At 39.5% G+C, this 22,463-nt stretch overlaps 1 protein-coding gene across 2 annotated transcripts in view; it reads left to right on the top strand.

The window, feature by feature from the left end:
* Window positions 1-9,659: 9,659 nt before the first annotated feature.
* Window positions 9,660-22,463, top strand: part of WDR76 (WD repeat domain 76) — a 773,733-nt gene continuing 760,929 nt past the window's right edge. Inside the window, exon 1 of one of the 2 annotated variants that reach the window (XM_044077715.1) lies at window positions 9,660-10,267. Coding sequence is in view for 1 of the 2 variants with exons in the window: in XM_044077713.1 (XP_043933648.1) it covers window positions 10,445-10,840 (396 nt within the window). In the remaining variant the exon portion in view is untranslated. Of the gene's footprint in view, window positions 10,268-10,291; window positions 10,841-22,463 lie in introns of those variants that run through there. The other variant, XM_044077713.1, reaches the window with a different exon arrangement.

The following is a 22,463-nucleotide window of genomic DNA, read 5'->3' as shown; positions in this document are numbered from 1 at the left end:
TGCCCACATTGTTAGGAGTTGCAATTATGGCTCCTAGTTTGCAGTCATCTGCAAACTTTGTTAGCCACAAACCTTCTGTGTTGGCCTGCACTTCGGATAAGTAGATACCAAACAGGGGAGGACCCAGGACTGAACCATGTGGTACTCCACTTGTCACTGGTTTAATGTCGGATTTGGAATACGCTACTTTCACAGTGTGGGTTCTGTCCGTGAGCCAGTTGTCAACCCATCTTATGACATAGGGATTTATACCTAGTTTAGTGTGCTTATCTATAATTCCAGAATGGGGGATGGTGTTGAAAGGCTTGGCGAGGTCTACATAAGCTGTGTGAACCATTTCACCATCATCTATGGCTTTGGTGACTGCTTCAAAGAAGTCAATCAGGTTTAGGAGACATGATCTGCCTTTTACAAATCCAAACTGAGTAGGGTCCAGAGTTTGGAGATTACCAATGTCTTTGTTTATGAGTTCCATGATGGTACATTCCATGGCCTTGCAGACCAGGCTCGTCAGGCTAATGGGGCGGTGGTTACCGTGGTCCGTCGTGGCTCCCCCTTTGTGGAGTGGGATGTGTTGTGGTGTGCCATTCAGTGGCGACAAAGCCTGAGGTGATGCTATGATTGAACATGGTACTGCAGTAGGGTGCCAGTTCATTCAGTGGTTCGTGTAGAACTCAGCCTGGGATATTGTCAGGTCCCATGGATGCTGTGTTCTTGGCTTTGGAGAGTGTGTATTTTACCTGTGCAGCCATGATTATAGGGACTTTGCATTCTTCCAGTATAGAGATGGGCCCTCTAGGGGGTGAGAGGGGGGTAAAGTTAGCACTGAACCTATCTGCCAGGATGTTGGCAATATCAGTTGGTTCTGTATATTTAGTGCCATTATGCTGTACCTCAGAGCAGATCTGAGTGTTCCCATTTAGATTCTTGACATAGCTATAGAAAGCTTTGTGGTTGTCTTTAGAGTCAGTGGCAATTTTGTTTCCGTAACTAGCTTTGGGGGATTTTATGAGGGATCTCAGCTTCTTACTGAGGTTGACCAGGGAGTTCCTCCAGTCATGGGAATTTACTTATTTTTGCAACATTGTCTTTCTCCTGATGTAGAGTTTGTTTATGGCAGAGGACCACCAGACTGGCTTCCTTTGTCTGGGGGATAACAAATTGGTTCTATTAGGGATAGCATGATCCATGCACTCGTGTAAGTGCTTATACAGTACATTTGTGTAGGATTCAGCAGTCATACCTCTATTGTCCGTCTGCATGGGTGTCATGCAGTTTGCCACTTCTGTCTTAAGAAGTGTGACATTGGCTTTTGAGACGTTTGTTACAATGGTGCCCCTAATTGGGGCTGGGGGTGGGATGTGGATGTCTAGGCTGATTACCTTGTGGTCGGATCTGACCAATAAGGAATTGACCTCTGGTGTGGAACACCGGTTTCCCATGTTGGTGATATTGCTGCCCTGGTGGGGGTTTGAATAAGTTAATCCAAGGTGTTGATATTTATGAATTCTAGAAAACGTTGAGCAATAGAGTTGGTACAGGTGTAGTTTTTCCAGTTAATGGTGGGGTAGGTGAAATTGGCCATTATTAGGGTGTTGGGTTGTACCCAATACTTTCCAGTGTATCATGAAATGAGGGGTGTGAATCCTGGGGCATGGTGGGTGGTCTGTAGCAAGCTACGATTTGGATTGCGTTCTTGCCCAGAGTTAGTTGCAATTGGATACCTCAGATGCATTATGCTGTGCAACTAGCCTGGAGGTGTGGATATCCTTAATAAATATGGACACGCCTCCGCCTTTAGTGCTTCTTTCTGGGTTAGGTGGCCAACAGGTGTGGTATGAATTGAAGCCCGGTAATGCAGGGGTACTCTCTGGAGCTTTGAACCAGGTCTCTGTCACTGCACAGATGTCACTGTTTACAGTGGTGTACTTGTCATTTGAATCTTGCCTGACAAAGGCACTGTAGGGGTGGCATGAGTCTTAGCCAGTATCCGGAATCCTGAGGGCGACAGGTGCAGGCCATCTCTGGCAAAGCAATCGGTCATGTCATCCCAGGCAGACAGATGCTGGATCCCCTTAGAATGACACCAGAAGCTTAGCCAATTGTTGAGGTCAATCATTTTGTCCTTGTACTATGGTATCATTCTGGGTCTATCTATTTCTACATCCCTCTCTATCTATGTATACATATATGCACGTTATACATAGATACATTATATATATATATATATATATATATATATATATATATATATATATATATATACACACACACACACACACACACACACACATATACATACACACACCTTTTTATTTACACATATGAATACACACACTAACATACTGCTAAACATTCATTACTGTACAACCTACATTGTACGTTGCACTACAACCTACACTGTTATGTGCACATAGCATCCTTCACATACATATGTCCAGCCTTCACTAACAGTTGCAGTATGTCCCCTGCCTATGCACATCTTCATATATATCTATATATAGACTGCTAACACATATGGAGGGTTCACAGTATGTAGACTATTACATTATTAGTTTACATTACCTTTGTTGGACACTGCTATTTTTGATGGCTTGCTGCTTGGTAGCCTGCTGTTCTGTACTGTAGTAGTTTCAGCAGTCTGTGTCTCTTATTTTTATTTATTTATTCTCTCTCCCTCCGGCTGTTGCAATGAACGTATTGCATGTGTGGACTGGGAGTACAGGCTGCTTTTGTAGGTATATGCAGATGTGCATGTGATGGCCTCTGCACCAATTGCTAGCCAGCATTTGCTAATTGCATGCAGCCTGCTGTGTGGTAATTGCAGTTCTCACTGTGATTTCAGGACAGTGCTATAAAATGTTAGGTGAGGTAGGCGTAGCCCTTTCAGATTTTCAAGGTGGGGACCATGCTGGTATGCTGTGGACACTGTTGTGTGAGCATAAAGGTTGGTATGTCTCTCATATCTCAGGCTGTGTTGTAGGCACTGACATGCATGTTGTACTGACACCTGACTATTGCTTCCTCCAGTTTATTCTTCTCAGTGTGTATGTTAACTGACATCTAATAATACTAATACTGTTTAAATGGGAGTATGTGCTTTCCTGTGGGACTTGTGGAGTAACTGGTTTACAGCAGTGGCTCTTGCAATTTGTTGCTATGGCTTCACTATTTAGCCTTTACATTCACTCCTTGGAGGCCTGCTAGGTGTCTTTACTGGAATGTGTTGCTATGGCTTTCCCATTTTCCATTCCATTCACTCCTTGTAATGCTTGCTATATTTCTTTCAGCAGCAATTCCTTATATGTTTGTTGTGGTTTGGTGGTACTGCATGCAGTCTGGTCTGGCCAAGGTGTGGGGCTCGACACCTACAAGGGTATTTTATTTTGCTGCTGAGCAGTAGTGGCACCTTCTACTTTGTACTAACAGTTATGGATAGCAGGCACATGCAGTGCTTGTAAACAGCTATACTGTCCTTCTGTTATTAGTTGGATACCTCCTTTGATATTTGTGGGTTGTACACCTACATGTGGGTGTGCTTGTGAATACACCATTTCTGACATGCACGTAGTGCATAGTTGACAGTTACCATTACGTGGGACAAAACACCTTTCTGCCTACTATTAGTACATTTCACAGGGAGTCAGTGGGGCACAGTTAACATTTGTTTTCAAATCAGGGACATCCCTGTAAATCAGTCTCAGTTGTGAGGTCTGGCCTCTTATCTATTCAAATATGGCAGTGTTTATCCTGCTCTGATAGTGTGTGTGGTTTGCAAGGTGCTACTGTCACATTATTACCTACTAGCTACCGACTAGCATGGCTGTTTCTCTTCTCACACTAATGTTATACAAATCCACAAGAATTGCCAGTAAAGATACAAGACAAGCTTTGTGTAATAGCCTTCCTATATTCCCTTTACATTCAGTCCTACTATTTCATGATATATTGCTTTCAGCACAAAGTTCTTGTATATCAGTCATGGCTTAGTGGTAAGTCATGCAGACTAGTGTTTCCAAGGTCCTGGGTTCGAGACGGACAGAAGAATTTTATTTTGCTGCTGAGCAGACTACAGGCCTTGTCATTCAGAGTGACTAAGGCACTTTTAAGCAGTTGTAAGCGGGTTAGCGCTGGTTTGCACGGAGCTCACGCATGCGCACTGTCTCTTAGCTTCGCACACACGCTTAGCGCACACCCGCTTACTACTGCTTAAAAGTGCTTACTCTCATGCACACCTGCGCTAATTTCTTTGAAAGAAAAGAAAATGGGGAGATAGGACAGTGGTGAAAAAGTGGGCACAAACAGGGTAGGACAGTAGGAAAACAAGCTTGGGATTTGCAGGAAGGATGTAGGAAAGGCCCATAGCTGCCCATTTCTTTATCAGCAACAGCTGTGCATATGTCTGTAATTTGGTGTGAAATTTGAAACCTTCCACCCCTGAGAGAGGGGTGAGGACAACAAAACATGTTCTACAGCCAATTGTAATTGCCAATTCACATGTCCAGCAGACATGTCTGCAAAATGGGCAGCTATGTATGGGGCATAATTTTTTTGCGGGAAAAGAGTGCCCTATTTGGGGAGGTAGGTAGGGGAGGTTAACAGACAAGACAAACAAGACGCATACAGGGGCGGAGTATGACACATGTGGGGGGGGGCACAATTGACGGGGACGGATGTTGGGATATCGCGAACCCATGAGCCCACAGATGGCAACAGTTGAACTGAGATCCCCACCCATGGGCAGTTGCCACTGTGCCTTCACAGCCCAGGACGGGGCTGTGTAGGACGGGCAGCATGGACACCTGTGAGTTGTGCCACCCGAGCCTCAAGCTGCCGTAGGGGTTCAAGCACAGAATGCCTGATCTCGCTACGCACCACAGACTGGAGACTTTGGAGGGTGAGTGGACGGTCTCCTCTGGCCACGCTTGCAGAGGGGGGGGGGACGAGCCCCATCCCCTGCAGCGCTTCCACCCTAAGGTGGCACAGGGCCACCGGAGGAGGTTCTAGCCTGGGCACTAGTGCCAGGTGCACTCGCCAGCGGAGGTGGGAGAGGTGGGTCCGCTGGAACACGCCTTCCCTGTTGTCCTATGTTTAGAAATATTTTATGACATTTTGGGTTAGTAACAAACAATACCATTCAAAATTAGTTGTAACAGCGTGCATCAGTATTCCCATTAACCAAACACCCATGAATTCCAAACATTGAACAGCAAGCATAACACATGCATATTTTGAACAACAGTATACAATTCAACAGCATGCAGGGTCGATTGATGGCAACAGGCCATCAGGTTTGGATATGTGAACAGGGCACATGCAGCAACGTACATGCAAATATGTTTGAACCAACAGGACAAATGTCCATAGGAATTGATTGTGAATACACATACCCAGTTTGTTGTGGAATGGCATTATTTGTGAATATAGGGTAGGGTGAAGAAATATTTCATTAACAACTTCAACTACGTATATGTATGCTGTACATCTCTATTAGCTGCAGATATATATACCATACAGGTCTTACTACAGTTTCCTATATGTAACCTTAGGAATGTTGTTGATGGGACTGTTACGGATACATTAATATCCATTGCATTTTTATTCATACACATTTCATATCTGGCTATGTTCAGGTACAGCATCCTGCTACATTTCATTTATATGGCTCTAGACAACTGTGGATGTTCATTATTTCATACAACCATACTATCTCCATATTGCAAGGGTACAGCAACATATACAAATTGTGGGACAGACACATTCCAGCTTCAGTACTTTATTTCAAACATTTCACTTTTTGGTTGTGGCTATCTCATTCATTTCATTATGTACTGACGGCAGTATACTTTATTCAGAAGTTATAACAGCTTTCTTGGTCGATTCATACCTCTTTCTCTCACTCACTTGTTTTATTTTTACAATTCAAGTTGGTACTTTATTCTAGGCATTAACAACATGTCATACCTGCTTACAACAATCCTTTCCAACAGACTCACTTGTTTCATATGGCAGATTTTCTAAGGGGATGTATTTGACACATGTCTATTATCTTTGGCTTGTTTACCAGTGATTTTCAGGCTGCTGCAGGTTATCTGATATTATACTTCAGGTGGGTAATCACTACTTCAGACTTGTTTACTTTTTATTTCTGGATTACAGGCTGCATCACTTATCTAATCATACCGTGCTAGCAGAATCTTTCTTCTAGTGTTATTTGAACTTTATTAATATGTGACTACACTGACCTCTTTTACAAGCTGTCTCACATAATTGTATAACAATTACAGGAATATAATTACTAACCTGCCTGGTGGTGCAACCGCTCAAGCCTATCACCATAGGCTCGCCGATTCACGGAACGCACACCTGCAGCTATAATATAAATGAAGTAATATTGGAACATACATCTCCATAAAATCAGCTAGGATAATTCCTTACACACATAATTACATGGATACTTACTCAGTAGTGGGACGTTGGGCATCTGCCAGGCCTCCTGGATCCAACGGTTCAGTTGGTCCTGCTTCCGTCTCTTCAGGTCCGAATGGTGGTGATGGACCTGTTCACCAGTCCTTGGTATGCCTGTGACACTGGTGAGATCATGTGCCAATCGGTTCCACACCTCTGCCTTATATGCACCCCGCAGAACCTGGCCCTGCATGAGTTGAGCCTCATGATCGTGGACTAGGAGCCAAACCATGTATTTGGACTCCTCAACACCCCACCTCTGTGCTCGAAAGCGACTGCCCTCTCCTACACCTGCCATCCTGACTGCAAATAGGTTCCACAATCAGTTATGCTGTGTATTCCCGCCTATGGGGCTTATATATGCCGTTTTTCCCACACTTATCTGTGATTGGCCATTTTGGAATTGTATCAGCTTCACAAAACCTGCTTTGTCATGCTTCTATTTCCATTCATTCCTATATATATGCCAATACTGCATTTTTCAGTACAGCTGTCATGGCTTAGTGGTTCAGTACTTTGACTATGATGCACAGTATCCTGGGTTCGAGCCTGGGCATTGCTTCTTTTTTTATTTTACTACTGTCTAAACAGGCTAGGAGGTGTGTCTGTTTAAAGGTGGCTTTGATACAGGTTGCTCAACGTTGGGCAGCTCCGCGCAAACGGGTTACGCTGGTTAACGCGTTATTTGGCTGTGAGCATGCATATTATGTTGTGAGAAATGTTGCGCAACTACGGGCACACACGTTCAGCGTGTTAAAGCACTGCTCAACTCCGGGCACTCCTATTACACCTGTTAAACCACTGGTCACCTGTAGGCAAACATACTCAGCTTGTTAGATCACTGCTTAGCTATGGGCACTTATAAAATATTTTATTTTTTATTGTGTCAGAGTTCTTCATAAAACATGTCCCATTTCATTGCATTTTACTTAAATTATAATTGTATATATATATATATAGATATATATATATATATATATATATATATATATATATATATATATATATACACACATACATACACACACATATATGTCAGGGGATTGTTTCGTGCTTATTTCACTAAAAATAAAAAATAATGTTGGTGCTCGAACCGCGACTGCCTCCTCTTTGGCCGACGTCTCTACCACTACGGTATTGCTACTTGGCTTATTTTGCATATTTAGAGCTTATATGCTTTTTCAATGACTGCTAACTGTGGCTGAGCGAAGGAGCTCACCTGCGCAAACGAGCGCAATTACGGGCAAACATTTCTGAAATTAAAAAAAAAATTAAACTGTTCATTTTTACGTTTTACATTTCAGTTGGGTTAATAGTCTGTAGGGGCATGTGTGCTGTTGTGTTTCTTGACATTTCAGCGGACTCGCTCGTGGGAAGTTTCCTTTTGGGACTGTGATTCTTCTGGGGGCGTGTCCCTTTGCAGGTCTCCCCATGTGGACACGCCCCCAACATTGCTACACGGACCGTGTTAGCCTAGGGTGTGATTCAGCATGCCCTCATGAATATGCATGGCATGCTGACATCACCTGTTTAACTGCAGCCTCCGTGTAAGACTTGCTAACTCTCACACGGAGGCTTCGTGAATCCTGCAGACTGCTTTTGAACTAAGAGCATTTGGCAACTGTAACACACACACATAGCAAACTGTACCAAGTGTGAATCATATTATACGGGCAAAACAAATAGAAAACTAAGAGAGAGTAGGTCAACACATCAGACATTAGGAGAAATGTTCAAACAAATGTCTTATACAAACATACTCAATACAGATCTAACTCATACCTTTAAATTTGCTATTTTGCATGTTATACATGCACCGCTCAGAGGAGGTGACTTAAAATTGCATACAGAGAACAGAACTGAAATGGATTTTTTGATTCAAAGTACACTTACCCCCCCCCCCCAGCTTGAATGACATGGTTACCATCAATCCCTATTTGAAGCATCTACATACTCACATGCACTGAACTTCTTGTATCTGTTTCAATATTACGTTTTTAAAATCAAAATTTTATTAGTATTAGCACTTATTTTTTTACATCTAATTGTTTTTCATTGTTACATATATACAATTTCGGTGATAGATATTTGAATTTCAGACCTGTTCTTTTATCCCTCCTTACTTGTGGTTCCAGCTTCTTTTTGTTTTGACAGTTGCCACACAGCTACAGAGCATGCCTTTTCTGAACTTCCCTCTAAAGACAGACACTTTGTGTACCCTTTTGAAGTCAAACTATGATGAAAGCTTATGAACAAGTACAGCACAACATATTTAATGTCAGCTGAACATGTGCAACATGCCTCCTTTACCCTACTCCCAAAAGATAGCACCCAGTACATACATCTGATTTCATTTGTAAACAAAGAAACACACACACATTAATTCATTCCACCTTGTTATTCAAATGCAGTACCTAGACAAGTTATAGTGACCTTCACGGCATACAGCTAAGTTGTGATATTTGAGGAACACACAAGCTAGACTAACCATCTATACACACAATTTGCAATTTTACTATAAGGACACCTAAAGAATAATTATCACAATACCCTCAGTCCCACACACAAATTACAGCAATCTCAGTGTCCACCTCTGAGTGGGATAAGTTTAGACTAAGTGGGGCCCATGCAGAGGATCCTACTAAACCACTAATACAGCCAGGAATGATAACCCCCCCCCCCCCCCCCCAGAAACGCTGAGAATCTATATGTTCTGGGATATATATTATGCCTTTTTTGTACTATACAGATTTGTGTACAGTCCTGCCAATAATACTCCCCCCCACACCCACATGGAGCTATGCCACAAACCCAGACAGGAAGACAAGGACTGTTCAGCAACACTACTCACTGTGCTAGTGTACCAACTATGTGCTAATTTTCCTCACATCCTACCCAGACTACTAAAGATAATCATCTATTGTGTCTAATACTGATATCTGATTGTGAAGAAATATGACCAACTTGTTGCTCTTACGGCAACTTTTATATATACTTAAGCACCCCATTACCACCACACACAAAAAAACCCATAAGCTATGACAATGATTACTTTTACACAGCAATTTAAGGCAGATAAGAAATTCAAGTGAAACAGTACACATTTTAGAAATCAGACTTATGGAATTTATTAGCTCTTAAAATGATGCAGAATTCCTTTCAAGTACTTACCGTAGACTCATGGCTGTCAATGCATCGGACAAATCCATAATAATCAGGGACACTGAAAAAACTACTACTATTAACTTAAGACACTGACATAATAAGCGAATGTGAAGTAATATACATCTTCTGACATAATAAGCGAATGTTAAGTAATATACATCTTCTGACATAAAAGAAGCCTATAACTCTAATTATTGTCGTTATTTATTACGTGTGATTCGCCAACTTTTCTCCAAAAGTCACCAGTTTTATGGAGAAAGAAAGTAAAACTTGAGTCAAAAGCTGGGAGAAAACGTTGAGAATTGTGCCATAACTGGATTTCCTGGTCGTCAAGAAAAATTCCCAACAGATCACGGCAAAGCAGTGTACTTTTCTCTTCCTACTTATGATACTTTAGTTGAGAAACAAAGCAGCGATTAGCTTCCACGTAATGCAACCTTCTATCACATTAGCTATAAAACTCTACCTAAACGTATAAACCCAAATTTGTCGCGAACGTTGTTACGTCCTTGTTGACGCCCGCTTCGGAATCTGAGCGCCCTAATTCATGACTAGAAAGAAGAGTGGTGTAGGAGTGATGGCGAATTAAGTGACGCATATAGTTTGAAGTTCACGAAAGTCCATTAACCAAACTGTAAGTCTATAAACTAAGGCTGTCCAGTTGCATTGCTGGATTTTATATTGGCGCTACAATACGTCACATCGATGCATAATTACAAACCCAGGCGGGAAGCGCTTGCATAACAGAAAGGGTTGTGTCAGAATTCTTTCTTTCTGGAATTTGACAGTGTAGTTATTTTATATTATTAGGATGGTAATTGTTGATAATTTATCAGTAACTGGCAACATGTCCTCTTTGAGAAATTTGTCAGGATTAAATATATCGCCAGTTGTGGCTGTTTATAAATTAGATGTAACGAAAAGTGTAAACAAATCCCCAGTGAAGGATAACGTGTCCGCTTTGAAAAATTTGTCTGGAAGAAATATCTCGCCGGTCGTGACTCTTTATAAATTAGACATAACGAAAAATGTAAACAAATCGCCAGTGAAGGATAACGTGTCCACTTTGATAACTTCGTCAGGAAGAAATATCTCGCCAGTTGTTTCTCTTTACAAATTAGACATGACGAAAAGTGTAAACAAATCAACGGTGACAGATAACTTGTCGGCCATGGAAAAATCGCCAGGAATAAATGTGGCTTTACTTGTAAGTCTTTCAAAAACTTGAAATATTTCAGATAGTGTAGTTCCTCATCGTAGGCTGTGCTTGCTTTATTTTGCTGTGTTACATACCCGTCAACTGTACAGATTTTTGCCTCACATAAAATTGTATATTTCGTGGCAAATCATTAAAGGTTGAAGTTAGAAAATGGTGATAGATATGAGTTTCAAACTTCACACCCTTCAGAAAATTCATGCTAATGCACCTGCTAGTCTTATCAACTTTGTAAGTTTGTAATAGGCATATTTAAAAATGTCCCCATTTTTGAGCCTTTGTCCCGTTTTTATTTATTGCTTTGTTAAGATTGTTTTGCTCTAAGAGGTTGAGAGGTATGTGTCTACTCTACATTGTTTTATATTCATTACCCTATACGTTTCTTTGAACGTCAGTAATTGAAAATAAGACAGCTTTTCTTTTCGATTTGAAATTTGGCGATTTGGTCGGATCTCTTTTAAGTGATCCCATTACTGTTATAGTAATGTCATTATTGTCTGATTATGCAAAATATTCGGTAATGGAGTGCATGGAATACGTAATGGGTTATTTGTGGTATTGTAGTGTGAGTATTGCCTCTACAGTATGGGTTTACGAGTGCTCCAGTCTGCAAAATCTTACTGGTGATGTAATGTCAAACTTCTAATTTTCTTGAAATAAGTCTGTGCCCAGACCAAATGTTAGTATTTTGTGGGCAGTCACACAGTGTGCTAATATTAACGACCTCCTTTTACGTTTGTTTTATAATAGTCTTGTACGGTGCTTGACGTCTGTAATAAAGATGCAGCATATCAAAATTCGCGCTCAAATGTACTGCAGTACCATAGTAACCTTTTTTATTTTTTGCAAATGCGCATATTGTTGTGAAGGTTGCCGCAGCTGCACTGAATCGTGTATGGAAAAAAGTTAACATGCATAGCTCTCAAATTTCCACACTACTTGGCACGATGTTCAACAAGTGGGCAAACGGTGGAACACAGACTAATAGCTTCAACTAGAAAAGTCACAATCTGGTTAAATATATTACTTCATAGTTATAAAAAGTTCTTTTGCTTATACAATTTGGGGTTTTGTATTAGAATTACCCCACCAGATGCGCAGTAGCAGGGACCGCCCAAACCCTGCCCATAATTCTGCTTATGACGTTTATTTTGAAAACTGCTTTGAATAAACACGGGGAAAACCATCCTCAGAAAGACGAGTATGCTAAACCTTGTAATTAGAAATACTTTTCCCCCCTTATTTGCTGGTACCAGGATTTCCAACTTGCAGTGATCAAAAGCTTCCTTAAATTAAAATTTATACTAAATAATGTGTACTTACAAATGCTGTACCGATCCAAACAGATTTACCTATTCAAACGAACACCGAATATGCTGCATTTTTACAAAAGTATTACACTATTACGCTGAGAATTACACTTCTTTAAAGGTGAGGGGTGCAAACGCATAATATGCTGCACGTATAAAAAAAACTATTACACGATTTAAATTTCGTATTCTGTAAAGGTGCGGGTGGCGACCTTTCTGAGATGTCTTTTATTGCATTTATTGTATGTATTTATTGTCCCACAGCCTCAGATGAATATTGTTTGTTGCTTTATCTCCAGAAAAATGCTTAAATAAAGGTGTGTGGGAGGGGTGCAAGGGGGCTTGTCCCCTGCAGAAGCAATTACCGCACATTAAACCAAAGAAAGAGAGTGTGTGTGTGTGTGTGTGTGTGTGTGTGGGGTGTACACGGGTTATGGGCATAGACAGCAAAACAGGAACTTGTGGATACTGCGTACATACTGCCCTTCTGACACACATCTTGCCCTACAACTTTGTATGTGGTTAAGTCCCAAGACATGCGGTGCTTTCCATGGTATTCTTATAAATGTAGAAAATGACAACTTTTATTTAATCTCAGTTTTACATATCGTGTACTAAAAGCTATAGTAACACTAATTGATAACAAAAAGGCATGACGCTTGTGTTTAAAAACGGCCAGAGAATGAATATTCACTATGGACATAGCTCTCAACCTTCCATCTCCAAAATGAGGAACACTCACCTTCATAATGTGAAACACATACTATGGCTTATTAACAACTTCAATTAGGAAGGTCATAGGATGGTTAAAATATGCTGGTTTTACTCGTAAGGAAGATCCTTTTAATGAATTAATATGATTAACTTGTACTTACCATGGATTTCACTATGTGTGACAGACTCTTTCAATGTGGAACTTTGAGGAACTTCGAGGATGAACTTTCTAAGTCCCTAAATGAGGTACGTTCCTCGTAATGAAGTACAGTTGAGAGGTATGACTATGGATATTCACCATGTCACTGCATAATCTGCATGACTTATCACTCAGCCCTGTCTGTCAGTCGTGTAGGACACGCCCATTCCTGTACGAAAATCACGGTGGGGTAATGTTCTAATACAAAGCCCGATTTGGTATTATTTAACCTGGATTAAGTTAAAAAAACGCACAAAGTGTGATAAACCCTTTCACTGTGGAACTGTGAGGACCCTGGACTTTATAAAAACATTGCTTTCCACATAAGATATATTTGAGGTGATAAAACGAGTACTTGCTGTTTGGCTGGCCGACCATTTATCAAATGTTTAGTTTAATAAAGAATATTGTTATTGAATACCTCTCAAGTATACGAGGAACGTCCCTAATTTGAGGTATTAAAAAGTTCATGTATCATACTTCTCAAACTGGAGGCATCAAAAATCTGTAAAAAGCACCATGATCAGTAGGTACAACCGGTCCAAAATCTGTACGCTTATTAACATAAAATTTGCATACATTGTTTTGTATCCCCACCTACTCCGATGGAATTGTGGGATGCCAAAATTCAAACTAAAATTTAAGGATACAATATTAAATAAAAAATATAACCATAACAATAGTGTTTTATTTATAATAGCTTTTGAACTTGTATAAAACTAAAATACAATTTTATTTTGTAAAAATTAAAATTAACTGCAGTGAATCGAGAGAGATGGTGACCCCTGACAACACAGCAGCAGACCTGTAGAAAATCAGAGAAGTGGGGGAGTTGATGAGGATTTCATTCCAGTCAAGCTTGCATTGGACTAGTTAGCTAGATTATGAAAGTTCGCTGGCCTTTACCTTCTCAGGAAAAAAGGATTGTTTTTCTGTGTGGGGTTTTGATCTTTGCTTTAAACAACTCATTTTATTCACGTGTGCAAGCTGTCAAACTGTCAACCTATGTTAAGTACTTCTAGTACTCAAGTTGACAAACTGTCATAATGTTTTATGATAGATGAACCCCTTCCTCATCACAGGTCATTTCATTCGCAGTCAAGAGTCCTTTCTGCAAGCAGGACAGTGATTAATGTGAAAGCACAAATATTTTTTTTTCCTGGTAACCAGCTAACAAAAATATACACTTTTCAGGGATGGCTCAGGACTCCGAGGAAATGGATATGTAGGTGCCTTGCTATGGAAAACTGGCAGTATCTCCTAGAAAAAAAACTAATATAATTCATACGTCATTTACATAGTCTGCAAAATGTTAATGAAAAATGATCAGTTTCAACACAATTTCACCATGTTCTACTCTGTACAAATGAAACCATGAAAGCAAGCAACAGATGCCTTAAACTGAAAGCAGTGATCCAGGACTGGTCTGGATCTCTTGAAAAGATTTATATGATAAAAGCTTTAATACTTATGACACAATTCCATATATCTAGGCAAACTTTCTTTCAAGTGTTTCCTTCTAAATGGATTTTTTGGCATTTATATTATGGAATTATTAAAGTCCTTTAACAATGCTTTATTTTATTTGTATCATCATAGTGAACATGTAGATAACCTCTACCCGTATGACTACTTTCTGAATAATTTCAGCTGCCTTTGGTGACATTATGCAGAATCAGTACATTGAAGTATAACGGTGCTTAGTATTTGAAGTGTAGTATAACTTTTTTTTTTAAATACATGCCTGCATACTTCTGAATTGCTGTGTTTTCATGTCTGTGTCTCACATTTTTCTGTCACAAGACTGGTTTTGATTTGTTGACTATTTGCTGACTAGAATTAAGTCTGTCGTAATTTCAGGCTGTAATACATAGAAGGTTCATAACTCAGGGCAAGAATTCAAATTGCTGACTAAATGCTGACAAACACACCACAGAAAATGACTCCTTTGCCCAGCTGTCAGGAGTACATGTAGTTTGGACTCATGTCCATACCGTGAAATTAACTTGTGCAACAAAACCATAAAAAAGCAGTCGCCAACATTTTACAATTTTGCAAGGGATAAAACTCCATGCCACACTACTGCAGGAGCTGTGTCTTCTATGTCATTTTAAATGAACCAGCTTTAAGGTCTGTGCACCTTAAGGATGGGGACATTTTCAACAGTTAACATGAATGCATCTCAGGAAAGTATTAACTGACCAATTTTAAAGTATTCACAGTTTTGTTATCCTTCCTGTCAGTTTGGGTTTTGCTAGCTAAAGTCATGATATTTTTTATAGTGTATATACCTTGATTTAAACCTCATATTAGAGAAGGTCCACCACACAGCAAGCATGTTGCTTCCCATAAACAACACATTGTGCAAGGTAGTTTCCTCAGGCAGCTGACTGTCTTCATAGTCCTGTATTTTTGCACCCTTATGAAGCATATGTGATACAACTTGCAGGTGCTACAGGGAACAGTGATTATTTCTACAGCTTAACAGTCCCATTTCACTGCTAAAACTAAGCAGTTGCGTGTTTAACTGCGGAAATCAGTTTACAATTTGATAGTACAGAATGTTTTTCCTTCCTTAAGTACCTTTAACCTAATCTGGAGCTTTGTCTAGTTTAAATTTCTAGATACATCTGAGTCCTGTAGTTATGAGTGACCACAATGAGACCGGTTGATGGTGGGGAATGGAGGTGAACTCTTCTGTTTTACATACAATGTAGTCTTACAAATATGAAATGGGAATTCTAGCACCCCCCCCCCCCAGTACACGTGCACACACAAACGAGCAACACCAAGGTGATGATGGTTGTTGGTTGTCAGCACTTGTTAAAGGCCAATAATACAGTAGCAGTGTAGCAAGCTGCTGTAAACACAGCAGAAAATAAGCTTCAAAATTATAACGACAAAAGGCAATCATTTTTCAGTCGGAACTTTACGATATGCTTTACCTTAAACATGAAACTCTGGCAACTCTTCATTCAGTGCTATGTATCTGAGCAGGTACTTCATTCCACTCGTTGCTACTGCTGTAGTCCCCCCAGAAGTCAAAATCTCCGATAGAGTCCTACAAGTTCCTCACATATGGGAATGTCTGTCACATTTGTTATATTGTGTTATCTTTAATACACGATTGGCCCTGAGAAGGCCAATGGTCTGCTTCTTGGAATAACCGTAGCTTATACTGTGAGCTTCTTTCCCCTTTTAGCCTCTCCCAAAGTGCACTCATATTGTTTGGCTTCATTGTCAAGTGCTCATTTTTCACCTAGTAGTTCTATTCTTGATTAACCTGGTAACTTCTTTCTGACTATGAATGCTTGTGCTGTGTTTTACCACCCACGGCTCCTCTGGTACCAGCTAATTACTACTGTGTACACCCTCTAAACTGCTCCTTGGTCTTCCACACACACACTTTTGGCTAAAATGTAGCTTAGTAATTGTGCTACTGGCATGGTTATATCGCTTCCCTTCCCATGTTAGTTCTTATTCTAAAAATTTGCACTCTGCTGTTTCTGTGCAGTACCCTTGTTCTTTCATGTAGAACTCCTCTGTAATTCCTCTAGATCCCAGTGCTGAGCCAGAATCCTGAATGGAGTAGGTTGTACCAGTTGTGCAAGTCTCAATTATTCATCCCATTGAGAGTGTGAAATGAACAGTGGCCTTACCCACAACTTGAAATGTACTGTGCTGTGAGTTGTGTTGTCTACTTGCAGTCCAGACTCCCTCATCACTCGCCCTCTGTTGCCAGGCCCCATGTGCTTATGTGGCTAGCTGACCACTCCCATATTGTATCCCTAAACACACTGTGCTTGTCCTGCAGCTGTCACCCTGATGTGTACTGCCCCTGCCAGGCAGATGTCAGCCTGTACCCGTATTACCACTCCTTGGATCAGGACTCTGCAGACCATCTCCTGTTCAAGTATCATCCGAAATTGATGCCACCTTCTGCGCCTGTAAATTGTTGTCAGTAATTATACAGGCAAAAGGTGTAGTAATTCCTATTATCTTATTGTTATTTAACACTATCTATGCTACCATTGAAAAGAGGCTGTACTTTACTCGTGCTCTGAAACCTGTTAAATTTTCTTAGCAGCAGCAGCATACTGTATTACAAACTGCACAGGAGAGGGAAGAAATGGTCTCCCTTGTCACAACTCTATTATGTGCCTGAAAACTGAGTATTATGAATTACTTTGATTTCAGGGAAGAATTCTTAAAGAGCTTCATTGTAAGTCTCTATGTAAGCAGTAATGCTGGGATCCTCTGCCACAACAGTATCCAGTTTAACCTTTCCAGTTAACCCCCATCAAAACTTAGATTTCAGTTCATTACTTTTAATCAGATGACCATTGAGGAAGCATTAATTGTGCCTTTTCCACATCTGTGGTGTCATTTACCTTTTGGTACTAGGATAGTCATAAACATTTGATGGCTTTCTGACTCTGGACATCCGGGCACAGCTTTCTGCAGTGTGCACTCAACCATTGCTTTGTCCGTAAATCTGATTAATATTGTATAAGCCTGATTATTGCCTCTAATATAGCAGACTTTTAACCTTCCTAGGTGGATTGATGTCTCTGCCTCACAGTTGCATTTCTTTCTCTGAGTTACCCATGCCTGCTTTATTAAATTTATTTTATTGCCTTGATATCTGTACCTGCAGAAATGTAATTTCTTACATGAGCTTTCCTCTGAAGTTATCAAATCATGAAACTTACTCAATTGGCTCCTTCATTCTTGAGCTTCTCTGAAAACTGGGTCTACCGTTGAGAGCTTTCCTTGACACCTGTACTTCTATTAGATATTTATTATATTTATCATTATTTATTGCATGTAATCCAATACAATTATTTTCTGAAAGTTAAGTTTTAAGAAGGACAGCAAAGTCTTTCTTGTATATAAAAAAAAAACATCTTTATTAAATTATGCATGGCAGACAGTCAGTCTTGCATTTGTATAAATGAAAATAAACCATGCAACACAATTTCAGTTGCTAACATTATGCATTACAGACAATGCTGACACAAATGTAGCTGTAGACCTTTTTCATCACTTACATATCCAGTCATTGTCAGTCAAACGTTACGTAGCTCATTCAAATCCTGCCTTCTTTTAAACCAAGTTCCTCCACTGCATGTATTGATCCCACAGTTACCTTTATTTCCTATGTAATTTGGTTCTACCTTATTCTAAAGATCCCAATTCCAGTTGTGTTGTCTCAAGTTACTCTACTTTCTTTGCTACTTCTAGTAAAGTTGGTTTAAACTTTGATTTCCAATTTTGGCAGTCATCATAATCAGACTCGGCAAGGCCTTACTATGTCTAGGGAATTCTGATTTTGTATCATAGCTCAGAAAAATCATGTCCTTCCTTACACAATTTGTGCATCCAGTATCTCTGCCAGTTACCTCTTTCTTCCCCGTCACTCCTCCAACATTTGCTGCCTGCCTGAGGAAATATTCTTTGGAGTCTGCTTGTGGTATAAAAATATCTATGTAAACACTACAAAGCAAAAATCCTAAATCTTCTAGATTTTGTTGCATAGTTGGGAGACATGTCCCCAGTGTTTCTTTGTGAATTGCTTATCCAATCTCTCTTCCCAATCCTTTCTAGCTTCCTCTGTTTCTTATAGTTATATTGTAGAATTTTATATGCTCTACTAATTATTCCTTTTTTAAAAGCAACTTCTGTTCTAGATTCTACAAAAAATGCTAGCGGTGCTGGCCTTTTGTGTAGGACCCCCCCCATTTTTTTTTCTCTTTGCTTTCCCTGTCAAGGATTGATATCAGAGTATAAGCAATCTCAAACCTGTAGTCCAAATAATTTTTTTGTTTTCCCATTCTGTTACCTTTCCCTCACTAGTTATTTGCTCCCAATACCTTGGTTCTTTTGCAAGTTTTCTGCAATAAATTCCACCCCCTGTTGCCTATTATTTGTATCCCTAATTGTAGTCATCCCTATCGGCAGAATCTTCTTTCTCCATTCCCGTGTTGGCTTAGTTTTTGGAATACTTTCTGCTATTTTATGAATATAATATTCTTTTTTAAAGGTCTGCATCCAAAATACCATCCCAGTCTCTCCTTGTTTCTTGAACATCCCTTGTGTTTCATCATCCTCTCTTTCCACTTTGAATTATAGTTTTCTGCTTGTGCTATGTATTAACTGTGTAGCTCTGCAATACCCCTTCAAATCGGTTAATCCCAGTCTGCGGTATTCTTTTGGAAGAAAAAGCTTATCCCATTTTCCCCTCCCAGATAAAACCTTCAGCTCTTTATTAATTCCTATCCAAAACTTCTCTGGTTGATAAAAATATGTCTGAACTGTGTAATAAGAATAAAGGGACTCAAAAAAATTTTTACTGTTTGTATCTTGCTATCCATATCCATAAAACAGCGCTTCCAATTTCTCAGTTTTTGTATTATCTTTTGTTTAGTTTCTTACCACGTATCCTTTGCCACACCAGTATCATTTTTAATCCACTCACAGCAAGAGGTTCTCCCGTTCGATTCTCGGCGTGGCTTGAGAGTGCCTTCTGTGTGGAGTCTGCATGTCCTCCCCGCGGTTCGGTAGTGTTCGAAAGACATGCGTGCATAAATGGGTGTGCCTTCGTTGAAGGTTGGGCATCGAGTTGACACCTCGGCGTTTCGTAAAAATCTACTGCCAATCATTAGTGGAATGGAGTTCCACTGTGGCGACCCCTTACCGGGAAAAAGCCTAAAGACAAACAACAACTCCTCCTAAATACTTCATTTTATCATGTTCCCTTAAGTATGGATCTTGCTGAACCAATTTATATGTGGATACATAATTTACTGCTATTGCCTTTGTTTTAACTTCGTTAATTTTGTGTCCCGAAAAGATCTGAAACTGTATCAGAATGACCCACAACACTAATGCCCTTTTCTGGTTTTATCAGGTATAAAACAATATCATCTGCAAATAGAACCAGCTTTTCTTGACTGTCATGCCAATTGTATCCTTGAATTTCTTAGTCCCTTAATATCGTTATCAATGGTTTAAAATAATGCAAATAAACTGGAAAGAAGACACCACTGCCTGGTTCCTCTGCTCCAGCAGAAATTATCAGAGAGGACCCCACCAGCTTTAATTTTTGCCTCTGATCCCTCATATTTCCTCCTAATAATCTTATAATTTTATCAGGGAATGCAAATGCTTCCTTTGTCCTATTCAAAGTCCCAGCTTATTCTGTAAGATGCTTTTTCTGCATCAAGACCCACTAGCAACAGTGGTATTTTCTTACATTCTGCATCCCTCATCAGTGTTCTGTTAAATGTCTGCTTCCCCTCCACAAAACCACATTGATCCAGATCTGTCACTTTTGACATTCTTTTAGCCATTATATATGTAAGCTCTCTGTAATCACATTTTTTTATTGAATTGGGCCTGCATGGGGCTGGATCTGATGGGTCTTTACCCTCCTTGGGTACAACAGCTACAACTGCTTTCTTCCAGGATGTTGGTATTTCCTTTTAAAATATTGTTAAAACCTTCCAGATCTTTATCACTTTTTTCCCACCAATTTTCCAAATTTCCACAGGAATACCATATTTTCCCGGGGACTTTCCTGTAGATAGGTTATGCATCACCATTTTCCTTCTATCCTGTTAGTAATTGAGCCTCATCTACTTCTAACCTTGGCATATTTAATGCTTTCGTAAACATTTCCATTTGTACCTTTTCTTGATTTCCATGTTTCTCTGTTTTATACAGACTTTCATCAACATTTCTTTGTATATTTTTAATACCTCTACAGGACCTGCTGTTGTTTTCCTTGTTAAAGGCTCTCTAAGCTTGGCAACAGCTCTTTCTACTTTCTGTTGCTTGAGTTGTTGTGCCAAAAGTTTGTGTTGCAGATTTATCAGAAAACAATTGCTTAGCAGCAGTCTCTCTCAACTCATGCATATTATTTAGGTAATCCCTTATTTTCTGTTTATCGTGCTATCATTCTGCTCTTGCTCTGTAAGATCCCCCCTATTTTGCAATACTTTACCATTTGTCAGTCACTCTAAATAATAATTGTTACTTAGCCATATCTTCCTTTCTTTTATTTCCACCCTATTTTTAAACTCCACTTCAATTTTATCCCTACTCCCTAGCTATATTTTCGGAAGAATTTCTATCGTCTCTAATAGCTTCTGAATAATTTCCACTACAAATTCCTGTCTATTCAGATAGGTGGGAAAGCACCAATGTCTTATTTTCATTTCATGACCATGTGTTTTTATTTCAGTTCTTATTGGCACATGATCTGAAATAGTTATTGGTTGTGTATCCAGACCTTCAGTTAAATTGACATGTTCCTAGAAATGTAAATTCTGTCTAGCCTAGACCAGTTTTTGTATCTTGGGGAATACATTCACTCTGAACTCCTAGTACTGAATTCACATCATCCATGCCAAATATTTTCATAAATTTCTTTAAAAATCTACCCTTCTTTGCTGTATTTCCCCTTCTGGGCCCTCCAGACACATCTTCTGTGTTGCAAGTTAAATTCCAATCTCCACATATAAGTAATATTCCTTGCTGTGAAAGCTGACTATTTCTCCAAGACTTTTCTTAAAGCTCCATTATAGCAGTTTTCAGTGGAAGATAAATAGGTGCCAGTGTAATCCTCCTCCCTTTCCAGTAGCCAGTTAGTACTGTAGATCTACCATTATTGTCCTTTTTCTTTATCCTCTTCTCTCACTATTGGAGCTCCTCTTGCAGTTAATATAAGTACTCCTCTTTTCCTTTGTTTTAGATGTTCTTCTAAATAACCATTCTGAAAACCTTTCTTTATCAAATTCAGATGTTCAGTTCTTTCCAAGTACGCCTCCTGTAGCATAGCTTTTTGCACTCTACATTTTTTAATATAATTCATTACTCTTTCTTTTTTGTATTTAAATGTCAATGGTCTCCCAGATAGATATTACATAAAGCATCATTGTATTAAAAAATGATTCCCACCTTTTATGTATACAGCTTTTTTATTAAATGTATAGTTCCAGCTTTTGTGTTACATGCATATACTGTTTGTTAGAATGAACTTTTATACAGTTGTTTCTTGTCCTATCCATTTGAACCTAGGTCACATCATACAAAACTTTTGTTTTATTGAAAGTCATCAAAATCTACACATGCAGTACCCCTAAAAACCCATTAACTTAATACTAACAAACAAAGCTAAGTACATAATCAAATATTGAAGTTTTACCCACCTAATAGGAACAAATATCTCAAACTGACAACCACACTCCCAGACCTGAATTAACCTAAAATAAACATTTTCCATGGTAAAGTGCATGGGTCTAGCCTGTGCTTCTACTAAGTGTCTGGTTTTGTCTTATAACTGTTCCAGCTGTGAAAAACACCTAAATGCTTTCAGAGAACATGATCT

Source organism: Protopterus annectens, chromosome 7.part0, assembly GCF_019279795.1.
Source record: "Protopterus annectens isolate FY-2018-M chromosome 7.part0, PAN1.0, whole genome shotgun sequence".
Taxonomy (NCBI): domain Eukaryota; kingdom Metazoa; phylum Chordata; order Ceratodontiformes; family Protopteridae; genus Protopterus; species Protopterus annectens.
This window is presented reverse-complemented; position numbering and strand designations above follow the sequence as displayed.